Source organism: Podarcis vaucheri, assembly GCF_965113315.1.
Source record: "Podarcis vaucheri genome assembly, chromosome: 7".
Lineage (NCBI taxonomy): Eukaryota > Metazoa > Chordata > Lepidosauria > Squamata > Lacertidae > Podarcis > Podarcis vaucheri.
In genome coordinates, this window is record NC_138765.1 from 20,869,914 (window position 1) to 20,896,338 (window position 26,425).

The 26,425-nt window shown below is 49.3% G+C and overlaps 1 protein-coding gene across 1 annotated transcript in view; it reads left to right on the plus strand.

Moving 5' to 3' along the window:
• Positions 1–6,116: 6,116 nt before the first annotated feature.
• Positions 6,117–26,425, plus strand: part of SCN1B (sodium voltage-gated channel beta subunit 1) — a 28,656-nt gene continuing 8,347 nt past the window's right edge. The window contains exons 1-2 of the mRNA XM_082232126.1: positions 6,117–7,600; positions 24,508–24,674. Of these exons, the coding sequence (XP_082088252.1) occupies positions 7,555–7,600; positions 24,508–24,674 (213 nt within the window). The 5' untranslated portion in view covers positions 6,117–7,554. The remainder of the gene's footprint in view (positions 7,601–24,507; positions 24,675–26,425) is intronic.

Below are 26,425 nucleotides of genomic sequence, written 5' to 3' on the forward strand. Positions count from 1 at the left end.
CCAAGGGCCCACAGCCCAGCTCCCTAGCTGGCCAGGTGGGGCTCACCTGCTCTGGGAGGAGGGGTGTGATTCCTCAGCCGGATTGGGCTCAGAACAGGTGAGCTCCACATGCCTGCAATCTGCATGAAAAATACAAAAGGGAAGCAGAGCTCAGGTGCTGTGTCTGCTCGGCTGCCCAAGTTGATGGACCTTGACTTGGATGCTCCTGGACCCCTACAGGACTCTGCTTTGGGTTTGATTGGCTCTGGGCTGTATCCTTTGCTACTTGGATTGATCCTGGACTTTGGACTTTGTTTGTGTGGCTTGATCCCTGGACTTTGAACTTTCGACTGGACTTGCTGCCAGGTGGGCCAGGGGTTCACGACCCTCACTGTATTCCCCACAGCCCACTGAGCTGCATATACAAGTAAAAATCTACATACACAGTTCTAAGACTGAGCCAGTGTGGCATAATGATTAGAGTGTTGTACCTGGATTCAAATCCACCCTCAGCCATGGATCTCATTGGGTGACCTTGGGCCAGCCACCATTTCCTAGCCTATCCTACCTCACAGCGTTGTTGAGGATGAAATGGGGAGGAGAAGAACCATGTATACCACCTGGAGCTCCTGGGAAGAAAAGGTAGTATATCAACAGCCATTGCAACCACCACCACCACAAAAGCTTCAAAGAAAACTAATAAAAGACAGCCTACTGACAATCCTAGTTTACAGGTAAGGAGCACTGCTAGAGAAGTGATTAGTACAAGGTCAGCCGTAACAGAGGTTTAATTTTGTTTTACTTTGATATTTATTTATTTCAAAACTGCTGGAGTTCACTTCACCATGCCTGTGTCTCCTTTCCCCTTTCTTTGACCGACATCAGAAAATGAAAGAGGGAATTGTTTGAAGAGATACATAATTAAATGCTTCTTTTGTGCTTCGTAGGCCTCTCGCTCCCCACAGGCTCTGTGCGCCTCCTTCCAACATCCCCCAGCAGCAGAACGGTAAATTTTTTAGTAGCTTTCTTCGGCTTTCTTTGCAGAGGGAGGATAAGAACATGGTGGTTCTCCTCTCCTTGGTTTTCAGGATCTGTTTCTGCTGCTGCGGGTTTTTTTGAGGGTGAAAGATCAGTGGCGTAGCGTGGGGGGTGCAGGGGGGGCCGGGCGCAACATCTGGGGGTTAGGGTTAGGGGGCGCAAATCCACAGGTTAGGGGGCGCAAATCCACGGGTTAGGGGGCGCAAATTACCGTATTTTTTGCACCATAACACTCACTTTTTTCCTCCTAGAAAGTAAGGGGAAATGTCTGTGCGTGTTATGGAGGGAATGCCTACGGGTGGCATGCCTACGGATTTTCCTCCTCTAAAAACTACGTGCGTGTTATGGTCGGGTGCGTGTTATAGAGCGAAAAATACGGTACTTGCCTTGCCCCGGGTGCTGACAACCCACGCTACGCCACTGTGAAAGATTGGCCACTAACTGAAAGTGGAGCCAAGGCTCTTCTGGGTCCAGCAAGCCAAGGGGGCAAGTCCAAAGAAGGTGCTCAGAGGGGAGAGGCAGGCAGGGAAGGTTATCTCATTGTTAGCGGCTGTGACACAGATATCTGCTACTGCCAGCAACATCCTGCAAGCCTCTTGTGATTTCAGCGCAGAGCTGCCTGCATCTTCATAGTTCTGAGCGACATCATTTTGGGGAGGAGGAATAGGGGAGGAAATAAGAACACAAAAAAGCCCTGCTGAGTCGGATCAAAAGCCTATCTAGTCCAGCATGCAAAATGGCCAGCCAGGCACAGGGGAAGCCCACAAACAAAACCTGAGGGCTTGCATGTCCTGAGGCAGGGCTGGGGAACCTCAGAACAGGGGGCTGAATGGGACTCTCCACCACTCTTGCCTGGCTCTGGGCACTATCCCCAGGGCACATCCCCTCTTCCCAAGCTCTGCACCCTCCTCGAGTGCTTGTCAGGAGTGGGTGTCAGGAAAAAGGTCAGCAATAAATTACATGGCATCAGTGAAGTTAACTCTTTATTCAAGAAAACTAGGTCGACTTGGGAGGACAGGCCTTGTTAGCACAGCAACTCATCCCAGTAGACTATGCCCCTGTGAGGCATTTCCACAGTTGCCTGTCTCCTTCTCTCCCAGGTCCTTCCCAAGCAATCTGAGACTCTGCCGCCATGCCTATCTCCCTCTTCATACCACTTCTGGTTCTGGGAGATCAGGAGGGAAGGGAGCTGGTTTCTTCACCAGCCTGACTCATCTCTGCCTCTGGGCCTCCCTCCTCTCCTGCTTCCACTTCTGACTCTGATTCTGGACTGCTCTCTGCCACAGACTCCCTGCTCACTAAGCCCTGTGACCTCTTCAGCTTCCGGCATCACCTCCTCCTCCCAGTCCTCTCCTTCTGACCACTCATGGTCGTCCCACCACCAGTCCTCAGGCTCTCAGCCTTCTTTCCTTGGGGGTTCCCTAGGTGCTGCCCTGCACCATTCCTCTGCATCTAGCCAGTTCCTGACAGCCTTGGCTGAAATGTGTCCTTGGCAATGCCTCTCCCTTGCCAGGATGTAAGATGGAGAGAGGCATGCCCAGGCACAGAACCCAAGGACAGTTGGGTGATTGAAAGACAGCCTACAGCATATGCCAAGGATCACATCCATTGCTCCGCCCACTTTCCCCTCTGACCCCGCCTACCACTGAGATATAACACCTGGAGGGTTGCCCTGGTGGGCACGCAGCCCTCTGCTCATAGTTGCTGACCCTCAGGATCCCTTCCAAATCTGTGATTCTATGAATAACAACAGGACACGGGTGCAGGTGAGGCACTCTAGCAGTAGTATGGGGATTGGTTTCTATGGGTTCACACTGCTGTGTGTTGCTGTAAACCAGTGTTTAGGTAGGAACAACTGGACGGTATTTCATGCCACAGCCATCGCTTGGATCAGAGGAATTATTATTATTATTATTAGCATTATTTATACCCCGCCCATCTGGCTGGGCTTACAGTACATATTAAAAAGAGTAAGATGTCAAACATAAAAAAACCTTCCTGATACAGGGCCGCCTTCTGATGTCTTCTAAAAGTTGTGTAGTTCTTTATCTCCTTGACATCTGATGGGAGGGCATTCCACAGGGAGGGTGCTACTACCGAGAAGGCCCTTTGCCTGGTTCCCTGTAACTTCACTTCCCGCAGGATTCTCTTCTCAAATGGTAGCAGAACTCCCAGAAATGGGGTCTCTCAAGTAAGCTCACGGTACGGCCTACTCTGATGGGCAGTGTGGCTCAAGTCTTCCTGCATTGCAGGGGGTTGGACTAGATGACCCTTGGGGTCCCTCCCAACTCTACAGTTCTATGATTAACTCACAGTGTGTTAGGCTCACATGCCTTTCCCCACCAACCTTAACGGCTCAGCTGAGACAGCATCTCTGAAGGGCAAAGGGACAAGGAACCGTGCTGGAGTCAAAGAGGCCCTTGAAAGCCTTGCTTGCTGCTCACAATGGGGCAGAGGAGAGTGGATGCTGACCCCCGGGGCACCGGAGTGGAACGGGAGTGATCTCCATCATCGGACTCCCAGGCAGGCAAGTGTGTGTGTCCATTAGCCTTGCATAAGTGAATGATGCAGGAGCCTGTTATGGGAACTGGGAGATAAGGCTGAAATCAGAGAATCTCTCAGAGCCTGGGAGATGGGGAATGTTACCGTGAGGCATTGTGGGAGGCAGGTAGATGATAAGAGGAAAGGGAGAGAGGGTTCGTGACTGATGAGGAATATACAAGACTGCACCTCTGCAGTGCTCATTAAATCAGTCCTGAGTAACTGCCGCCTGCTGGTTTCATGTGTGCATTCACAGATTAGAATTTGAACTGCTCATTAGCTTGCATTAAACACAGGGAGCTGCCTTAACCCCAGATGAGACCAGTGTTAGAAACTCAGATATACAAGCTAGGAGCCAAATGGCTCCTTAAACCAGGGTTGCAATTGCCAAAACGAAATGTCTAGTTGCCATTTTGATGCCAGACCCCGCTGGAAAGTTGTATTTTTTGGTTCCTGAATTTTTTTTCTGATTGTGGCACATAAAATATCACGGGTAGAATTCTACAGAGTGTGTTGTTAAGTGTGTGGAAACAGGCAAGACCCAAGGATCGCTAGACACGCATTTCCAGATGGAGGAGATGTCAGGTGACATCCTGGCACTCGGGCATCTTCACTTGGTCGCACGCAGCTGATAGCTAGGTGCAAATTGTGCCTGGCGAATTCCAAACACTGGATCAGATTATTTGTCCCATCTAGACCGGTGCTGCCTATTCTTGACTGGCAGCATGGCTTTCCATGGTCTCAAGCAGAGAAAGGTATTTCACATCACCAGCTTCCCCAGCCCCTCCAAATGGAGACCTGAGTGCTAGCTCCAGGGACCTCAACATACAAATTGTGTGCTTCACAAGTAAGCCACTTCTGAAGCCATCATGGCTGGTAGACATCAGGAATCTGATCATTAAAGCTATCTAGGTTTCACTACATCTGTTGGGGTGAATGCTATAGATAGATCAGCCTTGTGTTATGTCAGGGGCTGCCAACTTTTTTTAGGCCCAGGGGAACATCTGGATTTTAAGCATCATAGGTGCCATCACTCTTGTCACTTCTCGCTTCCTCAGATCAGCCCCCTGCCAATATAGGGGACACAAAAACACACACACTTTGCTTTTCCAAGGGATCTGGGAGAAAGCTAGATCCAGTAAAATTAATTTGAGGCTTGAAAAGCACATAGGATTGAACAAGGAAATGGGGAAAGGGTGTCACTCTTTAAAAAAAGTTTTAGAAGGGATAAAAACATACTCTCCCTTACCACCTCCTGACCATGGGGGCAGTGAGTGTGAAGGTCAGAAGCTGTGTAGACACTAGCAGAAGACCTCTAAGGTGCCATTCCCCCCTTTGGACAACACGTCCAACAGGCACTAAAAGCACATGGGAATCCTGGGAGTGGTGGTTTCTCCCTGACAGAGCTACGAATTCCCAGCAACCTTCACAAGCCACAGTTCCCGTGATTATTTGGGAGAAGTCCTGTGCTTTGAATGTGCAGTGTGGCTCTGCCTAATACTGAGCTACATGGGCCAATGATTTGATTAAGTAGAGGCAGTGGCGTAGCGTGGGTTGTCAGCACCCGGGGCAAGGCAAGTAATTTGCGCCCCCTAACCCATGGATTTGCGCCCCCTAACCCTAACCCCCAGATGTTGCGCCCGGTGCGGCTGGCCCCCCCTGCACCCCCCACGCTACGCCACTGAGTAGAGGGCATCTTCTCGCGTTCGAAACTTGGCTAGGATAAGTGTCAGAAGTGCATCCTCTCCAACATATATAGCCTGCACTGTGTGTGGATTAAGGGATTTCATCTGCTATTGTCTACCCAATTTAGGACGAGGGGTGGGGAGAGACAAAGGGGTTTTTCTCTTTGGGATCAGGCAGAAGGGCTTAAGCCAACCATCACTTTCTGGGGCTTAGTCCAGGAATCTGTTTTCAGTGCCAAAGAGCAACAGGTCTGCTGATAAAAACTGAGGCTGCCTCTGAGTATCTGCAGAGTGCCTTTTATTACCCAGTAGCCACAGACAGGATAGAACGTGGCACCTCTTTTCTTACTAGGATGGGAGGCAGCAAACATAGTTTTAATTGATCTTTAAAAAATAATAATGTAATAACTATATTGTAGTTTGTGCTAGAATTTTATGAAGAGCGGGTAAAAATACTGTAAACCCAATAACCAATGAAGAGGCCAAGGAGTTTCATCCTCAGGGACCTATTGCAAGGCTTCGACTCACGTGACACACCAACGCCGAGAGTGCTTCTGACCCGGTGCAAAGTGTCCTTCAGGGCCCTGTCAGGGGCATTGTCAAGACTTTCGGGACAGTCCCTTCTCTTCTTGTAACTAGAATCTCGAGGTGCGCCTGTCGTTTGGCAGAGAGGCGCGCGGGGGTCGAGGACCCACCGTGGGCGTGACTCGCGCTGGCGGGGCGGGGGACACGACTTGGGACGAGCTGCTGCCGGGCTCCTCCGCTCCCGCAGCCACTGCAGAGAGTGACGCATCCCTCTTCCGTCCTGATCTTCCTTGCACACCCGCCCCCCTCGTTGATTATTCCCCACCACACGGCAGAGGAGGCGGAGGCGGACGGGTGGGCAGGTGGGCGCAGTGCTTGGCGCTCACGTCCAGCCAGCTCGCCCTCCCCTTGCCTGCCTACCCTCGGCTTGCCCCGCGTGGCGGCTCCCTGCTCGGCTCCCGCTGTTGCTTGGGCTGCTGCTGCAATGCATCAACTTTCGCTGCGCCCTCCCCCTCCGACTGGCGCACGCTTTGATTCATTCCCAGCCGCCCTCTCCGACAGCAGCAGCAAGAGCAGCAGCAGCAGCGCCAGCAAGTCCAAGCCTTCCGCCGCCAGCGCCGGCTTTGCCGCAGCGGTGCGCGCCGCCGGGGAAGGCTAGGCAAGGCGAGAGCGGGCAAATCGCCGCGTCGCAGCCCCCAGTTGAAGGAAGGAAGGAAGGCGGGAAGGAGAGAGAAGGAAGGAGGGAGGGTCATCCGGGCAGCGTCTCACCCCACACCCTGATCCTTCCCATCCCTCTGCAGCAGGCAGAGTCTTGTCTCCAAAATCGATTCCTCTTCGCTTCGATCCAGCCCTACCGGCGACAGGAAGCGGTTAAAAAGATCTGACCTCTCCCCGTCCCAAGTACAGCCCGCGAAGGGGCTTCCGAGGCGCCGCGCACCGGCCATGGATCCGGCCCTGCTGCGTCCCGCACCTGCTCGTGGGGGCGGGTAGCTCCTCCTTGCGCGCGCCGAAGACGCTTTGCCAATCGTTAGATCGGGGTGTGTGTATGTGCATGCCCGTGTTTTCGCAGAGAAAAAGAGACAGGATGCCCATTCGGAAGGCACTCCGGATTTAAAGACGTAAGGTGACTCGCGGAGCCTTGTCGCCAGCGGACCCGGAGCAAGGCCGTGAGCGCCTGGAGCCCGGTCGGCGCACCTCGGAGTGAGGAGGACACGGCTCCTGGGACCGGGAAACAAGCAAACAAATATCTTTTTTGGAAAGAAAATTGGCAGGAAATTCAAAGCTCCGGACGCGGGATCTGCGGCAGGACAAGCCACCCCGGCTCGCCTCGCCCTGGCTTGGTGAGGAGGAGAAAGGACCCCCGCGCGCTCTCCGGGCCCATCCCAACTTTTATGGATCCTCCCGCCGGCCGCCTCTTCTGCATCTCCTCGAGCTCTCGGTCCCCGGCTTCGTCCCGTCGCAGCGCCGCGGCGCAAGGGGCAGCCGTCGGGGCAGCTAGCGGCGCAGCGCCCCCTGCCGCTGCCGCCCTCTTCGGGGCCGAGCGGGATCAAGTGGCCGAGGTCGAGTCAGCTGCATCCGGCTCCGGCATTCCAAGGCGCTCTTGGGTTTTCTCCTGCGGGCGCTGAGCTCAGCCCCGGGCTATAAATACCCTCCCTGGAAGACTCTCCCCCAGGATCGTCTGTCTGTTGACCGCAGGAGGTTGCTGGGAAGGGCGGGGGGAGCCCGGCGCTGTGTCTGTCCCCCCTAGGCCCAGAAGGGCGCGCACCCTGGATCCGAACCCCCCGGGATGGCTACCCCGCGCCCCATCTCGCTCCTGCTGTGCTTGGCCCTGGGTGAGTTGGAGAAACGGGGTGGTGGGGCGAAGGGAGGGAGGGAGAGACAACGGGGTGAATCCGGATCTAAGGGTACGGAGTGGGACCTCGGTGGGGGTGCTGCGGAAACCCAGTTTAGACGTGCAGGGGGTGCAAAACTAGCTGGGTCGTTGTGGTGGGGAAGACCAAGGAAGGACCAGGACTTCTCTTTGCTCATTTAGGGCCTGCGCAGGCACGCGGTTTGATCCCAAGAAAACCCACTTTCTAGATTTTGTGTCGTGGGACTTGAACCCAGTGCAAAACATGCACATCCCTGCCCCCTCCTCAGTAAAGCTAAGGGCTTCTGTTTTTGTTTTTCTGGGGCATGATTCAGATAGAATCCGAATCTCTTGAGATCCACGAACCCAGTGTTGAGTCTTCTCTGAGCTTTCACTGGCCCTATAAAGGGGTTCTCTTTCAGAACTTCCCTTAAGGAGAGAGTGCAAACAGTCCATCCTGGGAAGCTTGAAATCCAGCTCCAGTTCTTCTCTCCCTCTATTAGGGTTTGCATATTGACCCTAGTCTTAGGGCCCAGGATTTTGTGTATGTTGTGCAGGGCTGAACAGAGGCCACACCACTGCCACTCAATCCTTTTCTGCACTTTTTTTATAGGTCCCACAGAGTCCATTCCATGGCTTCTAAAATCCATGTCAGGATTTCTTTGTCTGTTCCCAAAAGGGCCCCAAAGTAGCACCTCCCCATGCAGTCAACCCAGCAGGGATAATCTCAGAGGAACCAGGAGCAGATTGCAAATGTAATAGCAATTTGGGGGTGGGAGTGAATAGTCACAGTGGCTGCAAAGGTAATGGACTTTTAAGTGAACAATAGCCCAAGGAAGGAGCCCCAATTTTTGTGTGCTAAGATGTTCTCCAAAAGGGGTCCCAGTGAGTCCGGGTAAAGCCAGTGGGATTTACTCCCGAATCTACAAATTAAGGATCAGGCTGTGCATTTGTGTGCAGAAGAGAAACAGGGAATTGTGTGAAAAAATAAAGCAGGTGCAATTGAAAGGATAGAGGGTTTTTTTGGGGCAGGGGTTGTTTCTCTGGCTAAACATCTATGAGAGAGGGGGGAAATGGACAGGGTAAAAAGAAACTAAGGAAGGATCACACCCATTGTTGTAAATGAAGTGGGGTGACCTCCCCCCCAAAATTTTTTTTGGTGCTTTAGTTTGCCACATATTTTTCTTCTTTTGCATTCACGAGTGATGCCAACTGCTAATATAAAATTAGACAAGCATGGCATTTTCAAAGTTTCTAGCTTTCTTTCTCAAATACAAGCAAAATAAAAATGCTAAATAAGGCAATGCGCTAGGGCATCAGAAAAATCCCGGTGGCAAACTACCCTTAATTTCCATGGGGAAATTGCCCAGTTCAAATGTTTCTAGAAACCTACCTTGCCTATTCCTGCCTCCTGCCAGCCTCCTCTTGGGTCCCCTTCCATCTGTCTCTGTTCCTATGTCAGCAGCCTTTTCTGATGGGTTTATAGGTAGCGTAATACCTTCTTGCTTTTAGAAATCTTCCCAGTGGTGCAATCAGGTAATTTTAGACCCTGAACTATCCTCCCCACTCCCAAACACTTTAGATGGCGATGTGTTTGACTCGACTTCAAAACATGGCACCCCAAGCCCTGCTGCTTGGGGGACCCTCATTCTTCAGAGTCTGGGGCCCTGGACTGCTGCCCTCAAGTCCTAACCTGACTGTGCTGCCCGGTCTCCACCCACTCCCTTCCATATCTATGCTTTCCTATGGCAGGATCTTCCGGTTCATCCCAATAGATTTAGTATGGCTTTGGAGGAGGCAGAGGAAAAGGAGAAAGGTGCTTGGAATAGCTCAGTGGTAGAGCATGGGGCTCTTAATTTCAAGGTTGTGGGTTTGAGCCCCACACTGTGCAAAAGATTCCTGCATTGCAGGGCATTGGGCTAGCCTTTCTCAACCTGTGGGTCCCCAGATGTTGTTGAACTACAACTCCCATCACTCCTAGCTAGCAAGGCCAGAGCTCAGGGACGATGGGAGTTGTAGTCCAACAACATCTGGGGACCCACAGGTTGAGAACCGCTGGCAGTGGTCCCTTCCAACTCTCCGATTCTATGAAAAGTCTCCCACCATCTTTGACAGCTTCTGCGGAGACTTGTGGCCTTCCTCCAGATGTCGTCGGTGGCAACTAGTCCAGCAAAATCTTGCCTATCTTATCTATGGAGATTCCCAACCCTTGCTTTAGGGTTCTCTGTTCTGACTCAGTGGGATGCCCCGACTTCACGAAGTACACAGGGGGGTGTGTGTGTGTGTGTGTGTGTGTGTGCGCGCGATGCCTTTAGGTGCTTCTACCTTGCTGAGCACAGTAACAGCGACCCCGAGCCAATGTCTCTGTGTGCATTGGTTTCCTCGCTGATCCAGGATAGTGGAAATAATTGGACTCCATAGAGCAATATTTGCTCTCGTACTACACAGTCCCCTGGATCCAGGAAGAATAGAGGGTGGGGGCGGGAATTTCAAAGCAGACATGCAGATCAATTCACTACTTAGCAATTTATTTATTTCCAGTCATTTGTGCCTCTGCTTTTTTCACCTGCCGGATCACCCAGGGGAGTAAAACGTAAAGAAAGAAGCAGCAGCTGCATTAAATACACAGAACGATCCTATGTATTTACCCAGGAAAAAGTCCCACTGTATAAAATGGGTAAGCGTGCATGGGATTGCAGCCACAACCAGAAATATTAAAACAGCTGATTAAAGCAAATGAGCAACATGACATAGCATAAGGCTGTAACAACTCCTTGGTATAAAGAACCATTTGCCCACTGAAATAAAACCCATGTAGAAATTTAGGGCTGGACAGACAGAACTCAGGAAGGTATTCCAAAACCTTTGGCACCAGTTTATTTATCCATCTCATTGTAATATTCCGAAGACCTAGGTCGACATTCATGCTTTCCTCTCCCTCTCAATGTTGTTTTCACAACAGCCCTGTGGGGCAGGTTAGGCTGAGAGCCAGTGACGGACCCCCAAGATTACTAATATTGATTTTATGGCTGAACGCGGGTTTTAAATTTGGGTCTCCCGATTCCTAGTCTGCTACACCAGAGGTGGGCAGAAAGTAGATTGGGATCTGCTAGCTCTCAGGATGATTTGCAGTAGATCAGCAAGGGTGGGTTTCTCCCCTTTTTTCCTTACTCCTAGTCGTTCAACAATTGCAACTGCAAAAGAAATTTCCCCTCCTAAATTAGGCCACTGAGATGAAGAAAGCTCACAAAGAGTGGATTGCTATGTGAAACGATTATGAACTCAGTTCAGTTCTGGTGATGAAGACAAAATCCCAGGCTCAGGATGTGCTCAAGAGGCACCCAACCCTGTTCTTTAATTCTAAACTGTATATATTTTGCACCTAACTTCTGTTCGTGGATCTTGGGGTTATAGTAAAAAAACAAAGTAGATTCAACAAGCCAGTACAGTGGTACCTCGTGTTAAGAACTTAATTCATTCTGGAGGTCCGTTCTTAACCTGAAACTGTTCTTAACCTGAAGCACCACTTTAGCTAATGGGGCCTCCCGCTGCTGCCGCACCACCGCTGCACGATTTCTGTTCTCATCCTGAAGCAAAGTTCTTAACCCGAGGTACTATTTCTGGGTTAGCGGAGTCTGTAACCTGAAGCGTATATAACCCGAGGTACCACTGTACTATACCACACAGCAAAGGGACTGATCCCTCCTGCCCCTGGAAAGAAAGTTTCTTGGTTGCCTTCCCACACATATTTATGTATAGCTGAAATAAGATAATTATTTGTTTCCAATTTTCAAAAACTGTCCTATGCCTGGTAGCCTGGAAGTGATTTTTTTAAAAAAATATACTCACCCCAGGGGCTGGTTGCTATTTGCAAGCCTGTCTTAATCAAAAGCTCTGGATGCTTTGCAGATGGAAGAAAACCCATGCCTATTTTCCACATTCTGGAAAGTACTGGATGAATCTATTCCCGGTCTCCACCCCCCACTCGCATCCTTCCTACACTTTGGCAAGGCTTGTGTGCTGTATTTTGTTATGTCAACAGTACATCTCTCTAGTGGAATGGGTGGGTGGGTGATGTCATGGCCCTCCTCCCATCTGTGTCTACCTGTATTTATTTATTATATGGGCTTTTCTCGGGATCTCAGAACGTGATCATGAGAAGTGAGATTCCTAACACTGAAGTGCTTTTTCAGAAATCAGCAATAATTTAGCAATACATGCTAAAGTCAGTCTCTCTCTCTCTCTGTAAATATTTTTATTGAAGGTTTTCTACATTGCATACAATAAAAGCCAAACTAATCTAAAGAAAAAGAATAAAGAATAACCTAAATAAAAAGGGAGAGAGAAAGGGAAAGAAATAGAGAGGCAGAAGGAGAAAAATAAAAAGAATGAATACCAAAAGTCCTCTATTGGAATTTTATCAAATCCCTTTCTCCATATACAGACCCTCCCAGCTCTCACCTGGGCCCCTGATCTTTGATCTGTCATCTTCCTGTGTATATCTTCATCAGTCCAAAATAGGGGACTTTTACAAAGTCTCCATAGCAGTGGGTTATACAAAAGGCATACAGACGGATCTGTTTTAAATCCTGAATTTGTGAACCAGCTGCATTTCACAAGCTTTCGAGTGCTGAATTAAGGCGCATGGGTAGAATGACGTTAAAACTGTGAAATGGAAAGTGGAACATTTTTGACATCTGTGGCCGCCGATGTGGTAGCGTCGACTGCGCAATGTGTCACAAGTTTTACTCATGTCATCTGAGCTGACAGGAATTTAGGGTTCTAGAGCCAATCTCGCAAACCGTTTGTTCCTTGCGCACCACTACTCCTAAAGTCCTCAAACAATTTCTTCACTTTTCTAACTTGAACAAGCCAGGGAGAACTCTTTCAGCCCCAAAATTCACATGCCCAGGTGGGTAGGATGGGGGGGCAGGATGCCGGCCTGTGGGATTCTGTACGCGGCTGCCTCATTCCACCTCATTGGCCGGCTGGCCCTACAAAAAGCCCACAGGCAGGACTCTGGTCCTGGAAATGGCCATCAAGAGTAGCTACTGTTGACGACCTGTGAAATGGTCTAATCCCCTTTCGAAACCATCAGAATTGGGGGCCATTATCACATTTTGGGATCTGTAACCCCAAAGAAAGGCTATTTACAAAAGGGAAGCCCCATGTATGCTTGCTTGCTGTGGTTGGGCTGCGCTGACCTTTTTTTTTTTTTTGCAAATGACATACAAATGACACCTTTTAAAATATGTAGCTACCTATTTGTTTCAGGTGTGGCCCTCCTGGACTCACCTCTGCTGTTGGGCAGGATGCTTTCATTGGGGTGCGAAGGGTGTACAACCCTCGTCAGCAACCAGATTTTCTGGAGGACTAGAACTGAGTCCGGGGCGGAGGGTCAAGAAGATGCCCCAGTTCTCCCAAAGCGCCCCATTCCTTTGTTTGCAAATTTCTGTTCTGCTGCAGATGCTACACTCTCTGCCTTTTTGGCCATGGTTTGGCAACAGATGGGCCAAGTGGTCTTATGCAGTTGGCCAGATTTCATACCAGGGCCTCTGATTGCTAACCAACAGCACAGAGAGAGCACTTTGATAGCATTCCAGGTCACCCCATTAATTTACAACCAGGGCCAAGAAAAAATGTGGTGCTAAAACGGGAACCCAGTCTAAGCTGATGGCCAAACTGCACTGGGTATTATTTTGCTAGCCTCCCCCAAGTTATTAAATCAGTTTGTCCATCAAGGGCTTCAGGCAGAGATTTTTCACTTCAGTTGATAGCTGCTCCTTTTAACTCGAGCGGAGAAACTTTTCCCACCCAAAGACCACATTACCTTCTGTTCTCTGTGTGTGCAGGTCAGTGGTGGGTGGAGCCAAAGGCCAAAATAGATGGAACAATAGATTTGACTCTTTAGGACAGTAAAGCTTCCTTCCAGCCACCCCAAGGTCAAAGATTTCTGTACATCCACCTCTCCATGCTCCATCTAGGCCAACAAGAGGCATTAACACAAAGGTGAAGGACACTTTCTGGCCAGGCCAGAGCATTTAATGAGGTGTGGGCGTGGCTTGGAGACTCTCTTCAGGCCACACCCCCTCTCCAAGCCACGCCCACACCTCATTAAATGCTGATATGGGAATACAGTGGTACCTCGGGTTAAGTACTTAATTCGTTCCGGAGGTCCGTACTTAACCTGAAACTGTTCTTAACCTGAAGCACCACTTTAGCTAATGGGGCCTCCTCCCTGCTGCCGCGCCGCCGGAGCACGATTTCTGTTCTCATCCTGAAGCAAAGTTCTTAACCTGAAGCACTATTTCTGGGTTAGCGGAGTCTGTAACCTGAAGCGTATGTAACCTGAGGTACCACTGTATGCAGAACTGAACTTAAGACTTGAAAGGACGAGACACTGAAAGAAACAGAAATTGACAAATTCTCCCAGTCTTTAGAAGACAGCAAAGGGGAGCAAGAAATTGAGGAGGAAACTGTATGTTTTTAAAGGTGGGGGAGTAGTGATGTCATAATTTGCAAACGGTATTAAAGGTATGCTCTTACCTTATGCTAATAGAAGGAGCTGTACATCTGGGGATTATTTGCGTTTCTGGACGCTACTTAAAACTAATGGTCGGCCCATTTCTAATCATTAAATTTTCACGGCTCTTGCTCGAGTGCTGCAGAGTTGATTGTGGGGCTGTGGCCAAATGGCAGTGCTCAGGAAGATACAGTCCACCCGCCTCCTGACATTCCCCAAGCCTGCTTGACACCCGTCAGCAAGGTCCTTGCAAGACCCATGCATTCCCAGGGTCTGCATCAGCGTGAAGAGAAATCAGGCGTTTGCTAAGGCCTGCAGAAACCTTGGCCATCGGCCTCTGCTTCCATCTTCTCACCTCTTGGGCCACAGTGATCTCCCAGGCTTTCTCGCAGCAAGCATCTTTGGTGTCAGAAGTGCATGAAACGAGTGGGACCTGCAACACCATGTTGCAGCGTGCCTTTTAGCTGCTCAGTGTTCCAGCCAACCCGGCAGCTTCTTTCAGGATACTCCCATTTCATTCCTTTCTTCCACTGCATGACCGTTCTCCTTCAACCAGATACTCAGCGTTCTGCAGCCGTTGAGCCTCTTCAGTCCCCATTTGGGTTTGTTTTTCTCTGATCCATTAAATTCACCCCCCCCAAAAAAAACCAACAACACAGCTCCCCTTTGCAGTTCCCCAGGCATGCTGATATCTCCCTCTTGTTTCTCAGTGGCCACGTTTTGGCTACAGTCCTGTTGGCACTTACTTTCTGTGTTTGCTATTAGAGGGATGGATGAGAGGTGCTATCGGGAAGCATCCACCTTTGTCCTGGGAGCCCATTCTCTTAGCCTCAGATGTTGGCTCTGGTTCTGCAACGGCAAGAGGAAAAGCACTTTGAACATTTTCCCGGGCGGCGTTTTCTCCTTTGGGATTGGGCATGTGCACTGATTTCCGCTGGCCCAAAAACCTGGAGCTGTTTATTAAAATAATATTTATATCCACGCATACTAACACAACCCAGACAGACTAAGCTGGCATCTACTGCTCCCAATCTCACCCCTTTTCTCCTCCTTAAAATATATATTTGTTCCCTAATTCAGGCTGAAGGAGATGAGTTGGAGAAGGGTTGCCCCCCAATTTTCCAGACTTAAATTCAGTTCTCCACATTTCCACAGCAATTTGTGATGGGGGAAAAATCCTCATGAAAATTCATCAACACTTCTATGTCAATTTCTCCTGATAAACATGTTACAGTTTACATAAAATAATACAATTGTAGAATTGGAAGGGACCCCAAGGGACATCTAGTCTTACCCCCCTGCAATGCAGGGATCTAACTAAAGCATGCACATTTACACATTTTTTGCAGTCGGTTCCCCCTGGAAATAGTGCATTTTGGTATGTTATTTTCACTAACATATGGCTTGTAATAAGCTAAGTCCTACTCAGAGTAGACCCATTGAATGACTGTGAAGTTATATCTTTTGCTTTCATTGGGCCTACTCTGAGTAGGGCTGACATTGGAGACAACCCTATGTTTTATGCACATCCACCCCACCCCCCTTATATGCATTTTTTGGTACGTGGTGTTTGGTTCAAGCATTGCATTGCAAAACTCAGAGAAGTGCAAACTTTGAAGAAGAGCTGCGGTTTGGTTCACATATTGGTTTGAAAAGTGTAGGTAAGGCAGTTTCTTGTTAAACGCAAACAGAATCGCATTTCTCCTTTATCCCACAGTCCTCTTCATTGCCTGTTAGTGCTGCTGAGCTAGATGGTATGAAAGAACTGCCTGTGTTTCTGGAGCCCTGAGGTCCCTCCCCACTCTTTTTGTACCTGCCCTTTCCAAGCATGCTAGCAGCCATGTGGAAGGAGACTTTGCACATGTATATGTGAGGGAATCAAGGCATCTTGTTCAGCCCTTGCCCCCTCTAGGAAAACCTGGGGCCAAACCCTCAAGAAAAAGTAACTTTCATAATTTCCCCTACCTGGTCACCTTGAGCCAGATTTTGACTCAACCCTAGGCGAGCAGCTGTTTGCAAGCCTGTTTTTAAAGCCCTGGGGGTTTCCGGCATGAGGTTGCAGAGGCTGAACGTCATGTCCTGCTGGTTCTCCACCAGGATAGTGCTGAGAATTGGTCAGCAGCTAAGACTTTTGCAAAAGAACCGCTGGTGCTTCAGATGCTGCTGATTGTGTGCTGAAGTCAGCAAAGCTCCCTCTGCAAGCTCTGTCCTTCAAGCCAGCAGGGTGTCATTGCTGATGCATGAAAAGCAGGGAGAAAGAAAATGACCTGCTGGAGGACGCTGGCTCCTGCCCACTGGTGTACTGACACGCTTTGCAGCCATAAACATGCGCACATGCTTCCTCCCTTTGCTGACAATGTTGTCACACCTACTCAATTACCCGCCCACGGGTGCTCAGTCACACTTAATGATGATGCAGTCCCAGTAACTGATCTCTGCAGGCTTCCCACTCTGACGCTTTCATTCCTACTCCCAAGAAATAGGCAGGATTCCTTGTGGGGCAAGGTGATCTTACTGGTCAGTTCTGGGGCCCAAGCTCACAGGTGCAGTGGCAGAGGAAGGGGGCAGGGGGCGGTCTGCCCCAGGTGCCATCTCTGAGGGGGTGACAAGAAGGCAGCCCATGAGGGACTTGCCCTGCCACCCTGGGTGTGAGCTGCCGCCATCATGCCGCCATCCTCCACTTGCAGCTGCACCATCCGCCACCGTCCGTACGGCACGCTCACATGCGTGGTACGTAGCGGCGCGTGCGCTGTATGTAGCGGCACGCATGCATGTGCACCGGGCAGTTTGCCCCGCGCCCGACATCCTGCACCGGGTGGTGGTTCTCCTTCCTTCGCCCCTGCACAGGTGTCCCAGCACAGGAAGAATGGATACAAAAACTCCTGGAATACGCAGAAATGGTGAAACTTACCGGAAGAATAAATCAAGATAACAAACTTTTATTAAAAAATAAAAGAATGGATTTTTTTTTTGAATATTTACAGATAAATTGTAAACAGATAAAAACAACGGCAGGATTATTGTAATAACCTGCAGTTTCGTAAGAGTATATATTTAAAGAAGATGAATAAATGAGCCAATTAAGTTAATTAGGATATGCAGAATACATTAGAAATAAATTTAAGGAACCGCAGAAAGAGGGGGAAGGAAGTCAAGTTTTGAAATATCGAAATGATTGTAAAATCAGTGAAATGTATAAACCTGAAAAGTATTTATAAAAAAAGAGAGAGATATTTATTTTTTAAAAAATGGAGGTAAAAACTGTTGGACAGCTATATATTTGTATAGTGGGGTAGGATAGCTGGTGAAAAAAATCATACCTGGCAACCAATGCGCCCCTTTGGTTTCTGATAATACATGGGTAGACGAGTCTAAGAAGCCCGGGACACAAATTTTCACAGCCATCTAGCAGCTTGTGGTGGCTCATTTAGCAGAAGTAATGTATGTAGTGTTAACTCTGGAAGTGTATCCCCGATTCTGACCAAACTAAGCCTCGTAGAGCAAAATATACACCAGGAGACTTAGTGGGGGCAGCTTTCCTGCCCCACTAATATGGGAATGAGGGACACGGTAGTTGAACAGCAGCAGCAGTGGAGGAAGCCACTCGGGCGGCTGGGGCAGTGTGCCCAGGGACAGGGCGAGCTGCCCATAGGGCTGGGGCGAGGGTGGGCGCATCGTGGGGCCTCTGGAGTCTGCCTGCCTCCTCCCACTCAGCCGCTCTACAGCTGGGGAGGGGGGAAAGGCAGCAGTTAGACTGTTTGGGCAGCGTGGAGTCTGCGCGCGCCCAAGCCACTGTATCTCTCCCAGGAGAGACGTGTGGCTCGGGTGCACTGCAGGCCCCACAGTAAGTGCCACCCAGCATTTTGTCACCCCCCTGAGTGGTGACACCCAGGGTGGACCGCACCCCCCGCACCCCCCTTCCTCCACCCCTGAACAGCAGTGCAATGAGACCATGATATGACCTGGGAAATGTCAAACAAACACACCTGAACTGTGGCATCTGCAGGTGCCAAGTGAATCTCCTGGGGTGGAAGTAGGGATAGCGGAAGGGATGTGAGATATTTGTGTCGGACGTTTATTCTCACAACAGCCTTGTGAGGAAGGTTGGGCTGAGAGGCAGGGACTGGCCCAAGGCCACCCAGGGATCTTCATGGCTGGGTGGGGATTTGAACCCTGGTCTTCCAGGTCCTCACTCAGCAACATCTGGCCACAGGTTTTCCAATCTTGCTGTAGCATTGTCATTGTCGTTATCACGTACAGTGGTGCCCCGCAAGACGAATGCCTCGCAAGACGGAAAACCCGCTAGACGAAAGGGTTTTCCGTTTTTGAGATGCTTCGCAAGACGATTTTCCCTGTGGGCTTGCTTCGCAAGACAAAAACGTCTTGCGAGTGTTCCGATTTTTCCCCGCTTTCCCCTCCCTTTTTCTAAGCCGCTAATAGCCTTTTAGCCGCTAAGCCTTTAATAGCCGCTAAACCGCTAATAGCGCTAATCCGCTAAGCAGCTAATAGGGTTGCTTCGCAAGACGAGAAAACCGCTAGACGAAGAGACTCGCGGAGCGGATTATTTTCGTCTTGCGAGGCACCACTGTATGGCAAAATCTTATACTTACTCAGAAGTAAATCCAAATGGATTTAGTGGGCCTTCCTCCCATAATAAGTATGTTTAGGATTTGGGCCTTCGCTCAGTTTTGCCTCGGACTTTTCTGGATTCAGGGAGTCAACGCGCTGTAACATATGCAGCGCAGGTGCCTCAGCAGGAGCTCAGTCTTAACAGATGGCATCTGTGTTCTTCCTGCTGATGCAGCTGATCTCTGCAGAATAGCCGGCAGTGTCCTCTGTTCCAGTGGTTTGCCTGTGGATCTGGTGAGTTATTCTCCTTTTACAGAAGGGGAACTGAGGGCCAGAGATATGCCCAAGACCACTCTCAGTGACTCTCATGGCAAAGTAGGATCTGGATTGAATCTTTGCAGGTGACTCGGAAACTACAACTAATCCAGAATGTGGCAGCTAGACTGGTGACTGGGAGCGGCCGCGGAGACCACATAACACCTTCATTGGCTCCCAGGACGTTTCGAAGCACAATTCAAAGTGTTGACCTTTAAATCCCAAAATGGTCCAAGTGAAGCCACAGGGAACCAGGCAGAGGGCCTTCTTGGTGGTGGCGCCCGCCCTGTGGAAATCCCTCCCGTCAGATGTTAAGGAAATATACTACTATCTGACTTTTAGAAGACACCTGAAGGCAACCCTGTTTAGGAAAGTTTTTAATGTTTGAAGTTTTATCGTGTTTTTAATGTTCTGTTGGGAGCCGCCCAGAGTGGCTGGGAAAACCCAGCCAGGTGGGCGCGATATATTTAATAAATCATCATCATCAAACTGTAGAATTGGAAGGGACCCTGAGGATCATCTAGTCCAACCCCCTGAAATGCAGGAATATGCAGCTATCCAATATAGGGAATTGAACCTGCAACCTTGGCGTTATCAGCACCATGCTCTAACCAACTGAGCTATCTGGTTGACGGAACTCTTGCCTCCAGTTTCAACCCTGAACTTTGAGTAGGGAACCTTTTTCACCCCAAAGGCCCTATTCGCTTCTGGGCAATCTTCAGGGGGCCACATGCAATTGGTGGGTGGGGCCAGAGACAAAAGTGGGAGGGGCAACAAATGTGATTTAACAAACAGCAACAAAGAACAACAACATTGTATAGCAGGCCAGTTTCTTCATGCTCACCCATCCCTCTCTGTCCTCCATCCAGGCAAGAAAGAAGCATTACCAGGAATCGAAGGGCACATTGCAGCAGGTCAAAACAGTCCAGGAGGTTGCAATGCAGGGCTGGGGAGGGGTCCAGCTCGGGAGGGGGTGTGGTCTGGGGAGAATCCTGGGGACCAGATGGGGAAGCCTGGAGGGCATCATCCGGGCCTGAGGCCCTGCATCCCTGCCCTGGACCATATTGGCTCAGGCATGAACTTTAATCAGGTCGTAGAGTTGTATGTTTGCATCTAGCAACATCTATTTATAAAAAACCTTCCCCGCCAATTAAAATTGTCCCCCAAGCCGCTATTTGCCCCAGTTTTAATTTGCAAAACTTCTCCTCCCCTCATCCCATTGTGTTTATGAGTTCTGACATCCCTTTGTTTATAGAAAGAACCCAGAAAGTTGGGGCAGAGGTGGAGGGTGATGTGGATTGGGACCATGCCGTGCAGGGTTGTGGGGTGTGTGTGTGTGTGTTGAAATAATGTTTTTTTTAATTAATGAAATAAGAGATAACAGAATACAAAACAGAAGGATACAATTAATGCCCTTTGTATGCACTTGGACAATAATTCGCATATGACAAAAGCAAGTATTCATAAATTAAAATTGAGTCAACAGGATTCTGCAGGGTCAGAGTGTCAATGAGAGTTGACAGAGGCTGTTAATCCTTTCCTCCTGCATTGTTTTCCTGCTGAAAATCGCTTCCCGAGCTTGTCCATTGCCCCACTTGTAATGTTTTGAACCAAATGACAGCTTCTGGAAATGGGGTTTTCAGCAGGGAAGTGGGGCAAGGCAGAGGGAGAAAAAATTGTCATCCCCTCCCCGTTCTCCTGATTCAGATCTGTGGGACTTGATTATCAATCAATATTCTTACGATCTCAGATCAGCCACTAGAATACGTACATCTAAACAGATGCAATTTTACAGTTTCCAGGCAAAAGCCTTTTAGGGACTAACAACGTGACAAAAAGCACTGTGTATGCTTTGTTCACAATTGAACTAGAACTAGTTTTTGAGTGCTTATGTGTTTGGTAGAGGGCTTTAATCATCTGGTTCCCAGCAGTGGCTGCTGATGCACAGAATTTTGCCACTTTGATGATGATTCGTTAGCAGAGTCTAACAAAAGGAAGTAAGTAATTTTTGTAAATAAATGAGACAGGGCCCTGGTCACAAGCATGTGAATCATGTCCTTGAAATCATGTCTGGTTTGACCTTCAGTGAAGTTGTATTTGGGGGTGCTCCAGCGATTGCTCCAGATCAGAGTACCGTTAAAGGGCCACATACCGTGAGCTGGTGCAGGGGTCAGCAATCCTAGTGGTTAGAACATTGAGCTTGAACCCAGCTTTAAATCCAGACCTGGCCATGAAGCTCTGAGGACGGCCTTAGGGAAGATTCGCTATTGTTCAACCTAAAAGCTGTTGTGAGGCTTTGATCTCTTATCTCCTTAGAGGAAGTTCTTCGGTGGAAAGATGTCTGCAGCTGGCCCTGGCCCCTCCTCCATGCTCCTTAACTTGTCCCTTTTCCAGCTTCTCCTGCTCCACTGGGCATCTTTCCACCCCTCCCAAGGCATTCTGGGAAGACTCCTGTAGACCCGTGGCCCTCTCCTTCCGCCAACCATAGGCTGAGCTCCAAGGGTCATCATGGCAGGCACAAGAAGCTGGTGGGAGCTGGCAGTGTCTGTTGCGGCTGCATTAGTCAGAACTCGCACCGTCAACTTACATTTGTATTTATTGGCATTAGCAGACACCTTGCAGAAAGGAGGAGGAGGAGTTTGGATTTGATATCCTGCTTTATCACTACCCTAAGGAGTCTCAAAGCGGCTAACATTCTCCTTTCCCTTCCTCCCTCACAACAAACACTCTGTAAGGTGAGTGAGGCTGAGAGACTTCAAAGAAGTGTGACTGGCCCAAGGTCACCCAGCAGCTGCATGTGGAAGAACGGGGAAGCGAACCCGGTTCTCCAGATTACGAGTCCACTGCTCTTAACCACTACACCACACTGGCTCCCAGCAGTGCCTGCTGATGCACAGAATGCACAGAAAGACGAGAGGGGGGGGGAAACCGGGGCCTTCTCCAGGGTTGCGTGAGCCAACAAAAGGGCAAAGGACAGCATATTGCAATTTTACACTTGCTGAAATCCCCTCTCCTGCTGTGCTATCAAAGGTGCAGGAACAGGAACCTAGGAAGCTGCCTTATGTTGAGTCGGACTACTGGTCCATCTACTGGTCCATGTCTGCACTGATTGGCAGCAGCACTCTAGAGTTTAAAACAACTTTCCCAGCTCTACCTGGAGATGCCAGGGATTGAACTTGGGACCTTTTGCATGCAAGTCAAATGCTCTGCCAATGAGCTACAGCCCTTTTTGGGTTGTGGTTTTTTGGTTTTTTTGTATCTAGGCACCTGGGGTCTTTGCTACCTGAGGCTGAGCAGCAGATGGCATTCCTCTAGACATCTCTTTCCAATCAAGGACAGGGCTTCCGTAGTGGTATGGAATCAGGCATCGAAGCAGGAGAAATTACATCTTTAGTACAAGCATTAAAGGTGTAGGAGCCCTGTCTTGTTTTTTATCAGGTCACCCTATATTCTCCCCCCCCAACCCCATAGTATTCAAGGCTACGGTGGCTGCTTTTATGCCACCGAAAAAGAGGATATAGATCACATTTGCATATGCCAATTTAGATGTTTATAAATGCAAAATGTATTTATTTATTCAAGCATTTAATTTAACTCAGGCTGCATACACACCATGCATTTTAAATACAGGCAACTCCCATGTGACGCGGAGGTTATGTTCTAAGGCACCACGTGTTCAAGTGAAACCGCGTATATTTGAAATGCCATTGAAGAAGCCTGCAGAAACTCTGTTCTGCTCCCACCCTGTCTCTGTTCCGTCCATTTTTGTGATGCTCTTGTGATGTTTTCGGGTCACATTCGGGTTCAGTGTGCGTTTGCAGTTGTGCACATATCGCTAAAATGGTCACTGCCTGTATTTTGAAAGCCCATTGTTCTCCTCAAAAGAACCCCAGGTACTCTTTATTTATCTCTCACCAAGCTACAATCCCCAGCAATCACCCCCAAAGAATCCTGGGAATAGTAGCTTGTTAACTACAGTTCCCAGAATTCTTTAGGGGTGAGATTCATGTGCTTTCAGCGCAGACCCTGCAAGTGTCCCTATTTTCCAGGGACGTCCCTGATTTAGAGAAGCCGTCCCGATTTCTGATTTGATCCCAGAATGTCCCACTTTTTCTTAGGATGTCCCTATTTTCATTGAAGGAATGTTGGAGGGAATGGAGTTATCCGACCCCCGAGCTGTCTGAAGGCAATCCTGTATAGGGAAGTTTGTTTAACGTTTTCTTATGTTTTTATATATGTTGGAAGCTGCCCAGAGCGGCTGGGGCAAGCCAGTAAGATGTGTGGAGTATAAATAGTAAAACTATCATCATGGAAGGGGACGTCCCTTGTTTTCATTGGTATGTAAATGTATGTTGTGTACATATACCTAAAAAGCCAGAGGTATACTTCCTCTGAACATGCTTGGTGAAACAGAAACGTCTTCAGCGGTGACAAAATATTAAAATTATGAGGCTTTGTTTCTGTGCTCAGTGTGGGTCCCCAAAACTGAAAGCTAGCAGTGTCTGTGATACAGAAAAATAGGGGTGGTTGTCTTTTGCTGCCCAACTTCCCAAGGGACTGAGTCCCCTAAGTCCATGATTGGTCAGAGATGAATGGATGGAGGCAGGAAGCAGTGAAGGCAAGGCAGATCTTTATTTCTCTGTTGCAACAGAGTTCCCTCCCCACCTAGCAAGGAGCAAAGAGAGACTCAGAACCAAGAAGAAACATCTATTTTAAGGGTTTTCATTTTGGCGTGGTGAAGAAGGACATCCCCTTTACAAACAGTCAGAAATCACATCACACATAAGATGAGGTTCCTGTGGCTCAGGCAGGCCAAGGTATGATATTCCTGAGGATTTGGCAAGTTTTGCATAGTTCCAGACACAGTTTACACAAAACATTAGCATTTGATAATCAGAATGTCCGCCAGACATTCCTAGTCTGCTACACCAGAGGTGGGCAGAAAGTAGATTGGGATCTGCTAGCTCTCAGGATGATTTGCAGTAGATCAGCAAGGGTGGGTTTCTCCCCTTTTTTCCTTACTCCTAGTCGTTCCTAGTCGTTCAACAATTGCAACTGCAAAAGAAATTTCCCCTCCTAAATTAGACAATTAATACAAAGGAGGTTCATAGATATAGGAGAGGAATCCCTTTAGGAACTTCTCCTCATTGCGACCTGCCTGCGTGGTCTCAGGCAAAAGGGATTAAGGAGGCAGAGGAAATATTTGGGGTCTTTAGGGGAGACAAGATGGCTTTTGGATTGCTCTCCTATACTATTGTAGTCATGTGGTTTATATACTTACGTACGCTTGCAATTATCAACATTTATTCTATATTTGAGACCTTAGAATCCTTTTAACCACTGGAAGAATTCTGCTGCCAGGAAGGGAGGCAAAGATGGCCGCCCTTGGTGAGAGGATACAAAGCAATCGTTCCAAAGCTGGAGACACTTGAGAAGCTTTCATTGCCTTTCTGATGTGATTTCTCTCCCGCCTCCCCTTCCAGTGACGTTGTGCCAGGGTGGCTGTGTGGAGGTGGACTCGTACACCGAGGCCGTGGCCGGCAACAGCTTCCAGATCTTGTGCATCTCCTGCAAGAAGCGCAGCGAGACGGAGGCGGAGGCCTTCACCGAGTGGTTCTTCAAGCAGAAGGGGGAGGAAGAATATGTCAAGGTGTGTGCCGTGGCGATGTAAGGGCGAGCGGTTGTGTGGAGGGGGTGGTGGGATGGGTAGCATAATGCCCTGTTCACTCCCTAGACCAGGAAATGTTGTAAGCACCTTCTCCATAAATACACAGGTCTAGAATAAATAAGCTTGTGGGATCTGCCTCATCCCAACTTGGAACTGCAAAGCCCATCAATCAAAGGCAAGTGCAAAATAGTGGCTGGAAGCGTGGAGCCCCTTTCAAAATGGTGGCTTAGGAGGTGGAGCCAGTTGCTCTTTGCACCCCATGAGCCAGCAGACACTGGGATAAACTGCATAGACTGGTACATAGGCACTGACTCCTTGGGGCTGAGGCAGTTTTGTTTCCACCCCCTCAACGTATTTTTCCATGGGGCTGGGCTCCCCGCAACCATGGAGGGAATATATATGGTACTTTTGCAAGTGCCAAGTAATGTTTGTTTAATAATAATAATAATAATAAATTTTATTTATATCCCGCCCTCCCCAGCCGAAGCCGGGCTCAGGGCGGCTAACAACAACAAAACAGTACAAAGGTACAACATAAACAACATTCTAAAATCATTCATTATAAAAATTAATTAATTCAAGCCACTAGCAACCATTGGGCCAGAGCTCTGCGAAGATTGCCGAGGGAGGGAGTCAAGCTGTGCCCTGGCCAAAGGCCTGGTGGAACAGCTCTGTCTTGCAGGCCCTGCGGAAGGATGTCAAGTCCCGCAGGGCCCTGGTCTCTTGTGACAGAGTGTTCCACCAGATCGGAGCCACAGCCGAAAAAGCCCTGGCTCTAGTTGAGGCCAGCCTAACTTCTCTGTGGCCTGGGACCTTCAAGATGTTTTTATTTGAAGACCGTAGGTTTCTCTGTGGGGCATACCAGGAGAGGCGGTCCCGTAGGTACGAGGGTCCTAGGCCATATAGGGCTTTAAAGGTTAAAACCAGCACCTTAAACCTGATCCTGTACTCCACCGGGAGCCAGTGCAGCTGGTATAGCACCGGGTGAATGTGATCTCGCAGCGAAGACCTCGTAAGGAGTCTCGCTGCAGCATTCTGCACCCGCTGGAGTTTCTGGGTCAGTCTCAAGGGCAGCCCCACGTAGAGCGAGTTACAATAATCCAGTCTGGAGGTGACCGTCGCGTGGATCACAGTGGCTAGGTCAGGGCGAGAGAGGTAAGGAGCCAACTGCTTAGCTTGGCGGAGATGGAAAAATGCCGCCTTTGTTATAGCTGCAATCTGCGCCTCCATGGAAAGGGAGGTGTCGAAGATTACACCCAAACTCTTAACGGACGGTGCTGGCACTAATTGCGCCCCCGCAAGAGATGGGAGTTGCCCCCCCAATCCCATATCGCCCCGTCCCAGCCACAGGACCTCTGTCTTCGAAGGATTTAGCTTCAACCGGCTCCCACGTAACCATCCAGCCACAGCTTCCAAACATCTGGTCAGTGTGTCTGGGGCCGAGTCAGGATGGCCATCCATCAACAGATAGAGTTGGGTGTCATCGGCATACTGATGACAACCCAGCCCAAAACTCCGAACAAGCTGGGCGAGGGGGCGCATAAAGATGTTGAAAAGCATCGGGGAGAGTATCGCGCCCTGAGGTACTCCACACACCAAGGAGTGGCGCGATGACAATTCCCCCCCAAGCGCCACCCTCTGTCCCCGACCAGAGAGAAACAAGCGCAGCCATTGAAGGACTGTGCCCTGGATCCCCACGTCGGTAAGGCGGTGGTCCAAAAGTTCGTGATCGA